The sequence below is a fragment of the Phoxinus phoxinus genome (genome assembly GCF_949152265.1).
Source record: "Phoxinus phoxinus genome assembly, chromosome: 25".
Lineage (NCBI taxonomy): Eukaryota > Metazoa > Chordata > Actinopteri > Cypriniformes > Leuciscidae > Phoxinus > Phoxinus phoxinus.
Genome location: NC_136900.1, coordinates 20,342,064 through 20,360,255, shown reverse-complemented (window position 1 = coordinate 20,360,255; position 18,192 = coordinate 20,342,064). Strand labels below are relative to the sequence as shown.

The 18,192-nt window shown below is 39.2% G+C and overlaps 1 protein-coding gene across 4 annotated transcripts in view; it reads left to right on the top strand.

Annotated features, from left to right (window-relative positions):
• Positions 1–18,192, top strand: part of roraa (RAR-related orphan receptor A, paralog a) — a 294,410-nt gene that overhangs the window by 258,585 nt on the left and 17,633 nt on the right. The window contains exon 1 of one of the 4 annotated variants that reach the window (XM_079603262.1): positions 2,034–2,289. The exons of the other annotated variants lie outside the window; for them this stretch is intronic. Coding sequence (XP_079459388.1) covers positions 2,280–2,289 — 10 coding nt within the window. The 5' untranslated portion in view covers positions 2,034–2,279. Of the gene's footprint in view, positions 1–2,033; positions 2,290–18,192 lie in introns of those variants that run through there. 4 annotated transcript variants of the gene reach the window in all.

The window sequence follows — 18,192 nt, the reverse complement described above, 5'->3', positions numbered from 1 at the left end:
TACAGGAAACGGATTCTACATATCTAACGAGCACAAAGAGACATTGGTAATAAATACGAGACTTCACCAAGCCAATGATTAACGGCTGTGATAAGAGCAGATTGTATTCGAGAAGAGTTCACTGCGGCCCAAACGCAGGACACGTACCGCATTCACCATCATTACCGAGATTCCACAATAATATATTACGATACAATTGGATAAAAGGGTACGTGGGGTACATGATACAAAGCCTACATGCTAATTAGCAGAGTTCCAATGGCCCTTGGTCTTTTTTCTGTATAATTGAATTCAAATGATTCCTTTCTTCCCCCATTTTTCCCAATAATGACGGGATAATATGAAGAAAATGGCAAACACGCAGCACAAATATGACGATCGCGTCTGATTAATGTGCACTTTTGATCTTATTATGATTTTTTTTTCAGTGTAGTCAACCGCCGTGGATTTCTCATTGGCTCCCTCTGCTCTGCCAGCCGAGCTGTGTCCAATCACGCCGTCCCTCCCAGGACCCCAGATTAAACATGTCCGGATCTAGGCGGATAGTTGCACTGCCCCAGGACACGCCGTTTCATCTCTTAATGAATGTGCCTGGAGGGGTCCCGCCTGCAGGGTTCCCTCAGAGGGGGCCCATGTCACCCCTCATTAGTCAGGGGGGTGCTCTCTCTGCTCGTTCTGAAGAACAGCCCCCTGGAGCGGGGAGGGGGACGTCCCTCTGATTTCTCCTGAGCTCGTAGAATCTTTCTTGACACTATATGATGGTTTGATTTTAATTTGTGGTGATGATTTTATCTTGTACATTAGGGCTGCGCAATATTGGGGGGGGGGGAAACGAATTCTGCAATTTCTATATTGCGATATAAAAAAAAAAAAAGCCAGAAATGTTCACCAGAGGATGTGAATAGCTACTTTTGGAAGGAACGAATCATTCTAGAATGATTGGGGTGATTTTGTTGGGGAACGCATTTGCATAATTTTTTTTAATAAAATACGAAAAAAGCTGAAAAATTACTTTTTTACTAAATCCCTTTGCGGCTGAAAGATTTATTATTATTTATACTTTAATCAAAATATTTTTTAAGTTGTAAAAAAAAACTTTGAGGATTCAAAAGAATTTTGGAGGACAGTTTACTAGAAAATTCTATTCTATTCAGTCTTTCTATTTGAAATTTCACATTTAATTCAACGTGTTACTTGCGGTTTCTCTGCAATTATTTGTGAGATTTACAATTTAAAAGCAATTTCTAAGTAAAAAATGTTTTAAAGTAAATTCTGCACCAAATCTTTACAAAAAAAGTGAAAAATGTGGTGCTTTTTAAATATCTCTCTATAGGTGACTTAATTGGCCACATTCCCACTATAAAATAACAATTATTATTTTAATAAATTTATTTTATGATTTAAAAAAATAAGCAAAATAAGAAATATATTGTAATAACACTACTGCACTGTAGAATAAAATAAATGTATTCACAATCACAATACTAATATTTACTTCTTAATTTCTTTATTTTTCAAACAGTAAACCATTTAGTATAAGCTTTTATTTTGACAGGTTAAAAAAAAAGTGCTCTACCGGTTTCAGAGTGAAGCTCGGCGCTGTTCATTTACACGCATGCGGCTCATGATATCAGGTGTGCAGATATTTTCACTTTTAAACTGGTAACGCAAATATTTATTTAAGCCTGCACGATTTGACAGTCCTACTGTACATTGATCATTTAATGGTGCTTGCTGAGGTGATCATAAAACTCTGTAAACACCTCTACGCCAAGCATCCCATATCCTCAAGTGACTCTCTTTCCAAGTATTAATGAGGCTAGTGAAGGCGAACCCAAGAAGGCGTCCAGGTCTCCGGGATTTGTAGCGAATCAGCTGACTCTAATAGCCTTTTTCCCTCGTTGCTGAATGTGGCTCTGTGGTTCGGTATAATTCCACAGGATTTGTGATGTATTTATGCAATCATTAATCTGTCCGTGTCTTTTCATTGGCCGGGATTAGAGTTCCCTGCGTTGGGCGGCAGGTATAGGTTCACACAGAGGTAGCGCACACTCGTATAAACACAAACCTACGCTTCGGTTTTCTGCTACAGAATGCATTTCACCTGGCTGTATAATGCTAGGGCTGTGAAAACACTCGTATTGAGCGAGGACTAGATTTGCTGTAAGGCGTCTCTGAACTCAGTTTGACAGCAGAGAGTGTGAGGCCACATTTCACACTGCAGGATCAAGGAATGTTTGTCTGCTCAGGTCGCAAGTGTAACACATCAGGGATCAACGATGAGGATATGTGAGTTTCGGAGATGACGGAACTGTCTTATGCCCAGTGAACCAGTAATTTGGTGTCATTACATTTAACATTAGGTAACCGTATACAACAGTTTACGTGTCTTGCAAAACTAAATTACATAATGATTTCTGTTATGCCGGCTAACATGGTTAGTTGTATCGTAAGCCATAGATGGGAATAGTTCACCAAAAAATGAAAATTCTTTGTTGTTCCAAACAGTTGTGGGGCATCATTGACTTCATAGTATTTTTTCTTCTATACTATAGAAGTCAATGGTGCCCAACAACTGTTTGGTTATAAACATTCTTCAAAATGCCTTCCTTTTGTTTACAGCAGAACAAAGAAATTTGTACAGGTTGAGAACAATAGAAATTTCATTTTTGGGTGAACTGTCCCTTTAAGTTGTGCGTGTGTGCGTGTTTTTATAGAAGTTGTCCATTTGCTTAGCACATCTGAGTGAATTATCTAAGCGTTTTGTGCCCATAAATGTGAGTTGGCCAGGCTGTTTATGTTTTAAGAGGTAAATATTGACATAACTAATCTGAATCGGATCGGTCTGCATTAGCAGTGATTCTGTTTGTACAGGCGCGCAGTAAATGCATCAGTAGCTTTTCATCTCGAAGAACGGCACCACTTGAACATACCTTTTATAGTATACAAAGATGTTCCACTGGCTCTGAATAAAGACTCATATATCTCTCTCTCTCTCTCTCTCTCTCTCTCTCTCTCTCTCTCTCTCTCTCTCTCTCTCTCTCTCTCTCTCTCTCTCTCTCTCTCTCTCTCTCTCTCTCTCTCTCTCTCTCTCTCTCTCTCTCTCTCTCTCTCTCTCTCTCTCTCTCTCTCTCTCTCTCTCTCTCTCTCTCTCTCTGTCTCTGTCTCTGTCTCTGTCTCTGTCCATCAGGGCCGTAGCAACCTCTATAATTGGCAAGAGAAGCAAATACATTTCATCTCCAAATTTGTTGAGTGAATCTCTCAAAGCCTGTCAAAAACATGGTCAATTTTCACCCCCAAACTAAAAAAAATAATGAAATGATATTTAGCTTAAAGTAAATACAACCTATGTTTGGCATGTGACATTATTTTCATGACAATTAATCACATTTTACCAGGATTCATTATTATCAGGATTAGTATCAATATTATTGGTGTGTTTTTTTTTTTTTTTTTACATTTAATAATTTCGTTTGTTGATTTGATTGATTGATCGATAGATTGAGCGATTAATTGATTTAACGATCAATTGATTGAGCATTTGATTGAACGATTGATTAATTGAGTGATTGATTGAGCAATTAATTTGAGCGATTGAACGATTGGTTGATTGGTTGATTGAGCGATTGAGTGATTGAGCAAATAATCAATTGAGCGACAGATTGAGCGAACTATTGATTGAGTGATTGAGAGTGATTGATTGAGTGATTGATGGATTGGTTGAGCGATTGATTGAGAGTGATTGATTGATTGAGTGATTGATTGATTGAGCGGACTATTGATTGAGTGATTGAGAGTGATTGATTGAGTGATTGATTGAGTGATTGATTGAGTGATTGATTGAGTGATTGAGTGATTGATGGATTGATTGAGTGATTGATTGATTGAGCGATTGATTGAGTAATTGATTGATTGAGTGATTGATTGATTGAGCGAACTATTGATTGAGTGATTGAGAGTGATTGAGAGTGATTGATTGAGTGATTGATTGAGTGATTGATTGAGTGATTGATTGAGTGATTGATTGAGTGATTGATTGAGTGATTGATTGAGTGATTGATGGATTGATTGAGTGATTGATTGATTGAGCGATTGATTGATTGAGCAAATAAACAATTGAGCAATTTATTGAGTGATTGAACGATTGAACATTTGATTGATTGATTGATTGATTGAACGATCGATTGACTGAGCGATCAATTGATTGCATTTTGTGAATAAGAATTGGTGGGGAGGAAATCTTAATTGCCAAGGAAATAATGTCAAAAAATGTATTGGTCCTAAAATGTCTTTAATTAACCTTTTAAAAGGACAGTGAACTACTGGTATTGCGGAGACGGCATATAACGACTGAGTATAATAGGGAAGGAGAAAGAGAGACACAGAGATAGCAGGCGCCCCAGCTGAATGCCTGAGAAAGCTGCCTTTCGGAGGTCCCATGACGCAGCGGATCTGTGGAAAGGTTGGGTGCGTCTGGTTACAGCTCTATCAGGGCTCCATCAGAGAATGGCAGGATTCGGTATCGCCTTCTAATGTAACAAGGACCATTTGTCTCAGTCACACATCCTTGCAAGTGCCTTGGTGAAGCCATTGATGTCATTCATCTAGCCTGTCCTTGGCTGCTCTTTTCCTTCACTGACAAGAGAGCACCACTCTCAGGTAGCTGGAAGGAGGGAAGAGAGTGTGATGGAGAGAGAAAGAGAGGTGGTATAATGCTTTCTCATCAAGGCTAGAATTACCCAGTGTGTTGAGTAATGAATCCATTGCCTTATGTACACACAATCCCACTATTTTACACAGACAAACACACACACATGCTTCACCAGTGCCAGAAGACTCCTGTTGTTTTCTAATTGCAGTTACTATACTCTTTCTAACCTGTTATGTGAGCAATGCGGAGCAGAAGCAGAGCTGTGTGTTTTTGCCTGGAGCGTTTTTTAGAGTGTCTGTGTTATCTCTCGCTCCAAGATCGCTCCGATACGAAGATAGCACGTTAACGGCCCATAATGCAACTACATGTCAGCAGGAATTCAGCACGTGTTAAACAGCGGATAGTTAGGAGCCGTTCACACTGCGTTTTTGCATTCCACTGCATTGCCGTTTCATTGTTTGTCGATTGGAGCAAACTCTGAGTAGGAAGAAATTGAAAACCTGGAGTGGTGTTTGGAGTGGAGCTTTGAGCCGGGAGTGGAAATGTGCCATTAAAACATTTTTCATTTGAAAATAGTCAAAATCTTAAGAGATAGGAGTACTGTTCTGCATGTCATACTTTTCTGTACCTTGATGTCAATTGTTAATGAATGTCTGGGAATTTTTTATCAGTTTTCCATGTCCCTGAAGTATGTCTGGGTTAAAAACACTCTCACACTCCAGTGGTCCGTCTTTTGCATGTCATTTTTAGCCTTTTCAATTGAAAATTTCTGACTAAAATGTATTAAGTGCATTCCCAGGATGGTTGTGGTCCGCACAGCAAAGGCAGTGACTGTGACTGCTTTGACCTTGGAGCCCAGGACACAGCGCTTGTTATGTAAACTGATATGATGGTTAGGACGGTGACACATTCTGAGCAGACCGGAGACGTTATTGGGGCTGACAGACAGGGCCAGCTGGGGCAGGGGGCGCCGAGCGTGCCCTACTGTACTCTGAAAGACACAACGCGAGGCCGCCCGCCTGCGCAGACAGCAGAGCAAAGCGCAGACAGTTCAAAACCACAATGCTGGTGTCGTCCGATCGAGGTAAACAGAGCTTGACAAATAGGTCCGAGTGAATAACAAGGAGTTGCAAGTTGGGCGGTTGAAAATCTGAGGATAAGTAGACGTTTGGGAAGGAAAGTATCGGCTAATGATTTATGTGTGAATGCAGGCTTGGATAAGGACGGAACGGCTGAGTAAGGAATCAGGCCAGGTGTTTGGTCCGATTCCCCAGAAACGAGCAGAAAAGCAGAATTGGTCTCTGGGTAAATGGAACGCTTTATCCCTCAACTATCTCAGCAGAGCCACACACATGTGTACGAGTACACACACACATACGCAAGCCAATGCAACACGGTTTCAACCAGTTAAAGCTGGATACCGCACATTTATCAATAGTTATAGCACATAAATAGGGTTGTGGCAAAAATATGCATCATAGGCTTATTATTAGAGGCCATACAATCAAATTGTACTTCAGTCTTTAATATGTTTGAACATATGTTTGAACACTGGTTTTCAATCTACAATGTTTGGCCCTTATACTTCCACTGTAAATAGATGATAGCACTTTATTTTACAGTCCTGTTCAATGTAGGCCTACAGTACATACTATGTACTTACTATAGTAATTGCAATAACTGGGTAATAACTATGTACTAACCCTGAACCTACCCCTAAACCTAAACGTATCCCATGTAGTTAGTTAACTTATATTACCAGTACTTTCTTAGGCAAGTACACTGTAAATGCACATATTGTAAAATAAAGTACAACCAAATAGATTGTTGTTTAAGTTGTAATTTATTTAGTGGTAAATCCAAATAAATTCATCCAAAAAAATGAAAGATTGTCACCATTTGCTCACCCGTTGTTCCAAACCTGTTCTGTTAACTTAAAAGGAGATATTCTGAAGAATGTTTCAACTGTTTTTGTCCATACAATGAAAGTCAATGGGGTCCAAATTGGGACACTGGTACATTTTTCAAAATATTTTCTTTTGTGTTCCTCAGAAGAAGCGAAGTCATTCAGGTTTGGAACAACGAGTGAGTAAATGGTGACACAATTGTAACTTTTGAGTGAAATATCTGTGAAAAGGAAGATTAGAGTTCATTTTTCTAGCCGAGTTTATGGCAAGTTTATGGTCATTGAATCGGATAAATGTAATGTTACGAGACGTAGTTTACAAGCTGTTTTATTGACATCTTTCCACGTTCACATGAGACATGATACAGATTTCAGTAATACAAAACAGGCACTCTTTAGAAATATATTCTTGGGAATTAAGAATCGATATCGGTTCATCAAAACGAGAATCGATTAAAATTGAGAAATCAATATTTTTCAACCCAGCCCTAGTTAAGAACGTTCCTAGGTTCACTTTTGAAATGTTTTTAACCTGAAACTCATTAACACCAGTCATTTGAATTTACAACTAAGTCATTTCTAATGCCACACTGTAATCTAACCACTTTTAAAACTGCTTAACCAGATGTGTAGGCCTATGTGTTTAGCTTTGTCTTCAATTCACTGCACAGTGATTACAGGCTGTACAGTGTATCTCTGCCGAGAACCACGGGGCGCTGTGGATGGAACATTGTGCAGTCAGGTGTTAGAGACCCAGCTGCAGGTCGGCTCGTCGTGTCCCATTGGATGTCCATTAGGAAACCCTGCTGGCTGCTGCGAAAACGTTCTCTGTCAGTGCTTTCCCATTTGGCCTGAGTCAATCAGGTTTGTGATTGGTGTGTGTGGGTGGTTCAATTATTAGTTGGAATACCAGCACACATACTCTTTCCCAAGAATAGTTGCTTTCTGATGTCCATTTCTCCTTGCTCACCACTTTTTTTTTTTGGTAGCGCTGGACCCACATGACTTTTAATGATGTCTGAATCAAACATGTCTGTTTTTCTCACATAACCATGGTAAGCAAATTACATGGTATTTTTTTGTTCTGTTAATTTAGGCCAGACTATTCCCAGTATGAATAGGTATGTCAGGGATTGTGGTATTATATGTGGCTTGACATTAACTTTTTTGCTCACCAGCCATTGTGGCTAGTGGTTTTCCAAAGTTACTAGCCACCCAGCATTTTGACACAGATACCATGGGGTAAAACTGCCATAGGCCTATAGATATTTGTTTATATTATCTCGCGTTTTCTTTCTCTGCTGTTTGTTTACTTAAAACATACGTGAATTCTCGCTAAGATCGGCATTTTGACTTTGTTTTGTGTGTATTTGACTGTTTAAGCACAATAAATAGCGAAAAATAACTAAATTTAGCACGCACTTCAGGTGTGAGCACAAAACCTGCAGGAATAAGTAAAATTATTGCGCAATCCCACGCCAAGTTTTAAGCCCTGTAACACCAACAATATTCATTCATAACTCTCTGTCGGAGAGATGAGAGAACGAGAAAGTAGCTGGTATCATGCATCTACGTAAAATTAATATTGGAAGCGTTTCAGATATTTATCAAATCAATATTTTGACAACACTTCATTGCACTTAGTTTATTATTTCAGATGCCTTTTTAAAAGACTAGAACTGAAAAATGTATACAAGATATTATTTTTTAAAAATCATTCCGCCAAAGTGGCATGGGGGGTTGGCGGGTGTCAAGCCCTATATATATATAATATATTTATTTATGTTACAACAGTTCACATTCAGATTTGTTGGCCATCCGTTTTTAAGTTTATAGATGCTGTATCTGTTATTGACACAAAAACATGTCTTGTGTAAACGGCCTCTTAAGAAACCGGTAAACCCGAAACCAGAAAACCTAAATATACACCACTTCCTTAACCGATTAATGGACTAGATGTTCAGGCAGGCAGGACTAGTCAGTTTAGAAAATATTTAGTTTTGGCACATATCTAGTCCACAGCCATGACGCTTCTTCTGGAGTGACATATTAATGCTGCAATTACAGGTATAAAACATCAGCACCACATGGAAACAGAATTCCCTTGTGCCGTCGAACAAGCTTCGTTGTTGTTGTTGTGCAAAGGTTTTCTGAGTGTGTATATATATATATATATATATATATATTCATTCCTCCGTGATTTATTGTTTTGTCATTCATTGCGCTGGATTGGCTCCCCTGAGAGCTCGATGTGATCTGATTGGTGTTTAACTAAAGCACTCAGCTGTAGGAGATTGAAGCTCCCAATCGAAGATTAAATCAGCCATACAAAGCTCAAATTCATATTGCATGTTAGAGATCAGCGTGGCCTCTCCTGCCCGGCTGGCAGAGTCCCATTCGTATTCGTAAGCAGTCTGGAAACTGGTTTCAGATGTAAAAAAAAAAAAAACATCTTCCGACACAAGAAAAAAAAAAACTGCAGGAGCATGACTCCAAAAATGGCTCCTCTGATGTTTCAGCTTCAATGATTCTAAGCCTCAGCGATGTGCAACGTCAAGCGTTGCCACACATGGCATTCGTAAACAAAAATAGACAATGGCGAGCTTTCGCTCAACTGCACAAAATTTCCTGTCATATTATAATGACAGTTTTACAAACAAATGACGCATTTAGACCTGGTCTAAACTCCATTTGATGCACCGTATGATTACGATAATGGCTCCTTTTCAAATTGAAGATAAATGTTTATGCATGTGGAAGGCTTGCCTGCGTTTGATTTGTGTTTGTTGGAGCAACACGGCACAGACGGCGCGATGCAAATGCACCTCTCCCTCCGTCTTTCTCGTCTTCCTTTCCCCTGTCTCTCATTCCCGTGGGATTCAGGTGCGCGGTGACACAGCGAGAGGTGGCGTGCCCTGTGGCTCTAGACTGCCTTGCTCCGGTGGAAATGCTTTGCCTGTCACTGAGAAGAGGAGGACAGGAGGAAAGAGAGACGGAGACAGACGGAAGGAGAGAGAAAAAGGGCGTCGGGGCAGGGCGGAGGAGAGAGTTTGGCACACACGCTCCTCTCCACGCAACTTGTCTGTATCGTAACCCCCATCCTTTTGTTCTGTTCCCATGAGTGCATGAGTCTCGCTCACACTCGCAGCCAGAAAGCTCGTCAATCTCTTGCCACCGAATGCATAAATGAGGACTAGGGCAGGGCGATGTAGCTTATATATATATATAAATTTCACTCTTAATTGATGTACATCTCACTTCTCGTGATTTTATGTATTTGCTCTAAGATGATTTCCAATGTTTTTATTCAGAAAAAATAAAAAAATAATTTTAAGCAGCCTTCCATTGTAGCCAAACTGAAATACAGTTTTCAACACTTTATTAAATTCAGCGCAAGGAAGAGTAATATTTATGATTGCCTCAAGAATGGAGTTCACACAAACCTGCAATAATTAAATAATAAATTAAATGATACAAACACACTTTATATTTATATTATATTTTGGGTCACAATGGAGGATGAAAGGGTGTTTAGAGTTTTTAACTGATTCAAATTACAAATTTGAGCTGATTCATACTTTGATATATACTTTTATTATATAATTTTAAAATCACACACACATATATATGAAGACTTCAGATGCAAAAGCCTCTAAGTGCCATCTGAAATTAAGTTCAGTAATTTCACTTTAATGACAATTAATATGGAATTTTCATTGCCATTAAAGTGAAATAACTGAACACAAACATACAAGCTTGAAAAAAATGATAATTCTAGAAGAAAATTTCAAATGGCACTTAGATGCTTTTGCATCTGAAGTCTTCATATACAGTATATATATAGACGTATAGAGGTATGTGTATGCAAACCTTCTGCAATATTTAAATAAATAATATAAATACACTTGATATTTTGCATCACACTGGATTTTGAAAGGGTGTTCATAGTTTTAAAGTTATTCATTCAAATGCACAATTTGAACGGATTCATGGACTCCAGGATCACAAAAATATTTCATGGCCAAAAAAATCCTATTACTGTATCATCACAGAAATAATTTCTTATTTATTTTGTGCAAGAAAAAAGAATAAGAATATATATTCATTATTAAGTAGCCTACCGTCATTCTTATACCCGTGTAAAATAAAGAAGAAAAAGTCACTTGAAGTGAGATGTCTCCTTTCTGCCGACTGGGAAACACTCCTGCTCCTGCTGTACTATATGGTATGTCAAAATGCATTTAACTGAGACAGTTGGGCACATCTAGAAGTACGGTAACACAAGCTGCTGTGTTTGCTGGGAGGGATCTTGAGTTTTGTGTGTGGCACTGAAAAATTAATGGCCTCATACACAAACAAACACACAGATGCATGCATGAGTTCACTCCTGAAAGCTGCCCAAAGGCAAGCAGCCAGCACTGGGTCGAACCCGCCACTTCAGCGATTTACAGGAGCAACAAGAGGAAAAGAATGAGAAGTTCTCTCTCTTTCGCTTTCTCTCTCGCTCATCCTTATCTCCTCTGATCTTCTCAGCTCTCCGGTGGTCTCAAGTGACGACGGATCACGGCGGCGGACTGTGATTAAACGCGAGGAATTAAACGGGAAGCACAAACAAACATGCGCACAGGCTATCAAACAAACCCACGTGATCAAACTGCTGTCTGCGGGCTTGAAACCAGCTCTCTTTGTTGCTTGGTTGCAAAAATTTTACCATTCATAGCATTCAAATGGGATTGTCACATGTGATCTCTCAGCTCCAGCATAGCACATGTGGTCAGCGAGGTCTCAAGTTAATAGCTAAACATGCTAAAAACAAATAGCACATTTTATGCTTTTGCATCTGTGTGGAAGGAATTTGGCCGTCCTATGAAGCTGACATTCAAATAACCTTTCCTTCTTTCTGCTGAAATTCGAATAAAAGAAAATAATTTTTTGCTATGTTACTTGGCCAAATCACAAAAATCTGTGAGATTTTAGACTACTCTTGCTACAAAACTAGCTAATCAAACAGACGCTAGCCGATTCCCTGAGCTGGAGTTGTTCCCACTGACATATTTTCTTAAACCTATACTTAACCCAGCCGAATAGCACAAGAGGTTTGTGTCGTACCACAGAGGACGCTTGGATGATGTACACGGGCTACGTTATTTACAGAAACAATCTGGAACAGCAGTGAAACATTTCAGAGGAATTTGATTAAACTGCTGTTTGTCCATGTTCTCTGGCCTGAAGGACTGTTGTTAATCTGGCTGTAATGTGGCACTTTGCGCAATTCCAGCATGGCTGTCCAATCACTTACGTAATTCCCTGACATGAGCCCACTGGCTTGCATCATTTGGTCACTGACAGCTGTCAACACACAAGCACATTAGCAACCTCCTACACACACACACACACTGCAGGCCCATGGCATTGCCGCATTTAAAGGTGCAGTATGCAATTTTTGCGCCACTAGAGATACCAAGCTGAATTGCAGAAACATCAACAGTTTTTTAGTCAAGTTTTACTGGCCAAACGGGTAGCTGCATTTCAAGCTAATGCCTTTGGTTGTGCCAAATTTTGTTACAAGTCGGATCACTCAAACAGATCCGTTTCGTTTGGTGCCTCTAATGGTGTGAAAATCAAACGCTGCGACTTTAAAGAAAAAAACTTACGTATTTTTTGGAACCGCCCTTCACGCACACATCATCCACTGCTGTATCCAATCATATCAGGCAGTGGATCACTGTCTGCACTCCCATTGGTTGTCACATCACTGCTAATTTGCATACCGTTTAATGCTGTTGTTTAATTTAAGCCGAAAGTATACTTTGGTTCACTATGTGTTCAAAACGTGTGATGTGAATTTTGTCATCAGCATAGCAGCGTATACATACTGTATGTGCGCAGCAAGATTTAGCCGAAAGCACTCTGAACATTCTTCTTGCACATGCAAAAACATATTGCGCTAATTAGTTTGTCCACATGAAGGTGTTGACACTGTCGTTGTTTCACAGTCATAAAAGAAACCGATGAGACGGAACGACAACACACGCCTACATTGACGCGCATTTGTGTGAGGCCCCGGTATACTTAATTTTCCACGTTCCGCTCCGTCTCACGCACGGTTGAGTGCACAATAGTTTCTTGCTTTTTTATTGGCAATAATTTCTGTAAAGACATATAGCAAACATTGGACAAGGATAAAACTGTCTAGTGCACGTGTCAAGTATTCATGCATGCTATCCAACAAGTATACTTTGAATGGCTATGTACGTAATCGCTAGCATTCGTGTAAAAATGTAAGCATATTTTGGGCTTTAGTTGCACCTAGTGGTGGCAAGAAACAATTTACAATTAAAATGAATGTGTGTGAACACTGTTTTTAACTTTCATGGTACATATTTTCTTCATTAGTGGCCAATTCTGAATCTGTTTGAAAGTGGAAACGCTAATAGATTTGCTGAAAAACAGTGTTGGCTATGCGTGGTGCACTAGTGTAATGGGTTAAGCTCTCATCTTTATGAGTATGTGTCCTTAAAGCATAAGCGGATAATCCTAATCCCACCAGGTTATGTCAACAATCCAACAATTCAGCGAGATTTTAGCCCAGAGTGGGAATAACTAGAGGCATTTTGTGCTGATTTGCATGCAGGAGGAAATGTGCCACAAATGCGTTGTTAGCGCTTTGGCCTATCGCTAGTCACGTAGTTTGATTTTCAGCACGCCAGACAAACAATATCACTGACGTCTGTGTGCAGAAATGGAGATCAGGATGTTTTAATACTGCTGAACAGAAAAAAGCCATATCATTTTGTATGCGCAGACGGGAAGAAGCACTCAGCTGAAGTTAGCGACCAACCCTCCCCCACTAGCTGGATCCTGGAATCCTCCATTAGCGAGTGAACATTCCTGAATATTTCACACGCCTTCAATATATTGTGTCAACATCACACTTTTCGCCTCACTTAGAACGAAGCTCCTCAGGTACAAATGAGGAGAGAGCACTTTTAAGAAGTGCTCAGCATGGAGAATGAGCGCCTTTGTGATGCTGATGTCAGCGCTAATGCGCTAAAGAATACAGAGCCACTGTGACAGTTAGCGCTGAGGCGTTAGCACGCATTATGGTGAAATTATTATCGTCTCCACTGTTTGATGAGCAACCTTTTGCTGTGGTTTTCATTCTTTTGCACTTTTGTCAAGAAAGACTTGAATTAAAGTGTGAATGCATTCCAACTGCAGCAGATGAAAATAAGGGACAGTTTCATAAGCAAAGCAAAGGAAATTTAGCTATTAACTGCTAAAATTCATTCACTTTGATACAATCACTTTGATTTTGGTCTACTAACGTATGACTTTTACTGCATATGTTAAAAAACAATTAGTGTTGTATTGAAGTTTCACACAAATTACATTACAAATGTAGCCTAGAAATGTAGCCTAGCCTAGCTTCACCTGTAACTTACAGTAGCAAAGAGCTATTAGTTCTTACACCGTTGAGGCGAAAAGTGTCTTTCCCATTTATATTTTTTTTCATTTTCCATTCTAATGTTAAATAATTAACATTATTTGTTATGTTTTAAACAGATTCAAATGCAGTAGCCGAAATACAGAAGCTAAAAGATGCTAAAATACGGGGGAAACTACATCCTGCATTGATTTTATATGGATTATTTTCCTTTAAATATCAGACTATCATATGCGTCCTTAAACGCGAGACACATTATTGCTGTGTTTTGCAGTTGTGGCGCAGCTCGGCTAAGCAGTCTCAGAGAGCCGGACTGTCACGGCTGATGGTGTGCTATGAAATATGGCCTCAGTCTGAATTTATGTGCATGAACTATGTGCCGTACCAATTAAAATGGCCATTTGGTGAGCAAGTGACAAGTGTGTTTGATGTTAGCAGAAACTGAGGGGCTTCTGTTAGCAAGAGCAGGGGCTTGTCTCCCATGAGGTCTGATTCGAGGGCTTTAAAGGGCACGGCAGAGACGGGGCCTGATTGCGATTGGGACGTGGAATGAGAGAGAGGGATGGAGGGCGATAGACGGTGAGAAAGATAGCATTAGCTGAGAGAGGGGACAGCGAAGTGACACGTCACTCCTCCTCAGGGCTCTGTCTCGCTGTCAGCTCTGACTCAGTGACCTTGAAGTGGGCTCCAGGAAGTCACAACAGAGCAGACCCAACTAACAAGCTGCATCAGATTTGCTCTTTGCTGCCACACATTTCAATGTAGGCGCAATGGGAGTCATTTAGTGCAAAGGTTTGATCTTTAACGTTACCACGGCCCTGTGCCCTTTTACTGTGCGTTTTCATCTGCGTAACTGTGCGTGTGTGTGTCTGTGGTATGTTTGATGTTACCCGTAGGCTGAGACCTTTTCGACCAGACGCGGTGTATGACATGAACACTGTCTGATGTATCAGTATCAGTCATCTTGTCTGTGGCGTTGATAAATATCTGGCTTTATAATCTATGTGGTGTATTTTTGGGAGAATTTATTATTATTATTTTTTATCATAAACTCTTTATAAAGCACACTGTGATTAATAATAATAATTGTTATTTTTATTCACTGTGTGCTTTCTAAACGGTTGATGTTGTTATTACTAGATAATTTTATCATATAAACACAACAAATATTGTGACATGTCATTTTTTGCATGTACATAGTATTATAAACTCTAGAAAGCATACTGTGATTTTAATTATGTATTAAGTCACAGTTTGCTTTATACAGTATTAGCAATGTATTTGTATGAGAATTGTCTAATAATAATAATAATAATTGTTATTATTATTAATTATATAATAATAATTTAATCACAATATGCTGTCTGAATAGTTCTAATATAATGATAATAATAATAATAATAATAATATATTTTTATATGAACTCTTTAGAAATCAGATTGTGATTTTAATTATTACTGGTATTATGATTATTATTAGTATTTATTAGTATTTATAGTATTTATATAGTATTTATATTAGTAACATTTGCTTTCTAATAATAATAATAATAATATATGTTTATATGAACTCTTTAAAAAGCATATGTGATTTTAATTATCGTTATAATAATAATAATTATAATTATTAATGGTATTTGTATGTTTTCTAAAGGGCTAACAATGTATTTATATGAGAAAATTATCTAATAATAAAAATTATTATGATTATTATGATATATTGTAACTCTTTAGAAAGCATAATGATTTTATATTTATTATTATTATTAGTGACATGTTTAGCAAATGCATTGTGAACTTTAAAGCATATTGTGATTTTTAAATAAGTCACAGTATGCTTTCTAAATGGTTAACAATGTATTTATTTACATGTGAAATCTGTGGCATTTACATGGTGAAATCATCCAAAAAATACAGTAATTCCATAGTATTTTTTCCCTAAAAGTTATTCAGTTATTCAGTGCTGGCAAATACCACCCTGTAACCGTGGAACTGTTCGAGCAACTGAACATCTCACAGTATGCGTTATAGAGGTCGACCGATAGTGGATTTTACCGATAACGATAGCTAGGTTGGGCCATACTTGCCGATAACCGATTAATGAACCGATAGTTTTTAAAATTGATACTGGATAAAAACAAACATAATACTCCAAGTAAAACAGTGCTGAACTTTATTATAAAAATAAATAAAAAACTGTATTGAACCATGAAAACATGCTAAATGAAATAAATATATAAATGTGAATAAATATTTAAGTCAATAAAAGACATTAATTCAAACTGAAACAAAAAGTAATACTCTAAATAACAAATAAAACCAGTTACATTCAAAATGTAACTATTTAACTGTTCTTTTCAAGCCAACTTAATTAATAAAAAAGTAACAAAATTTGTATTAAAATGTGAAGATAAAAAAAAAAACGAAATCGAATGCTTTTCTGATTCGTAATGTTTCTGTCGGCTGTATGAACATATCAGTTTGCTTACGTCTCTAGCTTTAAATATGCAACTTCTCTGCATATTTAATGCATAAAAGTGACCAGCTGGATATGAACTAATGCAAATATAGAGGTAACAATTGTGACATTAAACATTCGGGTCGGACTTACGTTTATGTTTGTCAGTGTTTTAACCGCTTGAGGTACTACTAATGTTAGCGTCCTCTCAGCCTCGAAGGCAAACAAATACTGTTGTGCTGTTCTTTCTCTACTAATGCAGCATTTAGTCAACAAATTAATCACTTTATAATATGACAAAATGTACTGTATACATACATTTGAGCTGTCGGTGCTTTAAACGCGCGTCTGATGTCAGCGCTCTCCACGCAGCATGTGCTCTCAGTGCAGCACGCAGAATCACGTGTCGAAATAAACAACACGAGGCACAAGTTTTTATTACACCTCTAGAGGCCGCTCTTGTACTGCATCATGCCAGCAGACCCTTCTCAGCTCTTACACTGTGTAATGAATGACAGCGCGCGCTTCTCAGCCGCTCCAGCAATGGACGCAACCAGGAAAAACTATCGGTATATATTTTTTGCCGATAACGATAGTTCCACCAGTCAACAATCGGTGCCGATTAATCGGCAAAACCGATGAATCGGTCGACCTCTAATGCGTTATTAGGCGAGTGTGTTTGCACTGGAGCTGGATGAATTACTCCCCGTCCTAATCTTGCTGTGAGGATTTTTTTTTTTCAGCAGAACAATTTCGGTTTAGCGCTCTCCGTAGACAAAGGAAGCTCCGATCCAGCACTGCAACCCCGCAGCGTGAGCCAGGCAGGAGACAAAGAGCTTTGTGAGTGTTTCATGTGGAGGCCTGGCAAGAGGGAGAGTAGAGCGAGCGGGACCCAAACCTGAGTGCCCAGTTATGCCCTCTTCACTTCCTGCGCCTTCGACTGATGTGGCACGAGCCTCGTCGGCAAGTGTACCTGCTTCTTTCCGGCTAAAACGAAGGGCCCTCTGAGCTGCGCCTAGGGAGCGAGTCAGATAGGAGTGCGACGGCTTGGCCCCCGCAGGCTCGAACCTGCAGCCTGGTTGTCTGTGATGCCAGCAGTGTGAAGCCGCTTCAGCCTGTAGGGCAGAATGTGGAAGCTGGGATTACGAGCCTGGGAAAGACTGTACTCAACGGCCCTGGACTGCCACCTACTGGCAGGGGCCTGGTACTACAGCCTCTCTCCTGGACCTCAACCACAGCCAGCCTTAATTACAGCATGCTTCAGTTGTTGTGAGTGCATGTCAGAACAAATTATGTAAGTAATGAGGCTGAAAATGCTAAAGGAGTAGGAACACACTGGCGCGCTAATGCTCATGCCGAGAGAACACAAAAACAAACAACAGAGTGCACTGGCCGTGATTTTTTTTTTTTTTTTTTTTTTTTTATCTCCCTTTTTTCGAAATGCAACCAAAATAAAAAAAAGAAATGATTATGGTTTCCTAATCATAAATTAATGATAAAAAAAACTTGTTGGATATTGAATTAGCAGATCTGCCAATTCCCAAGAAGCTCTCCTGAGGAGAACAACGGTTTATATCCGCGAACACTGTGTGGGCTTAATGTGCCGTTTACAGGCATGTTGACCGGACGTGAGCGTACCGGGTTAGTGGATCAGCAGCACAGTGCTGAGAGAGAGAGAGAGAGAGAGAGAGAGAGAGAGAGAGACCCTTGGCCATGCTGTGGGGACGTTGA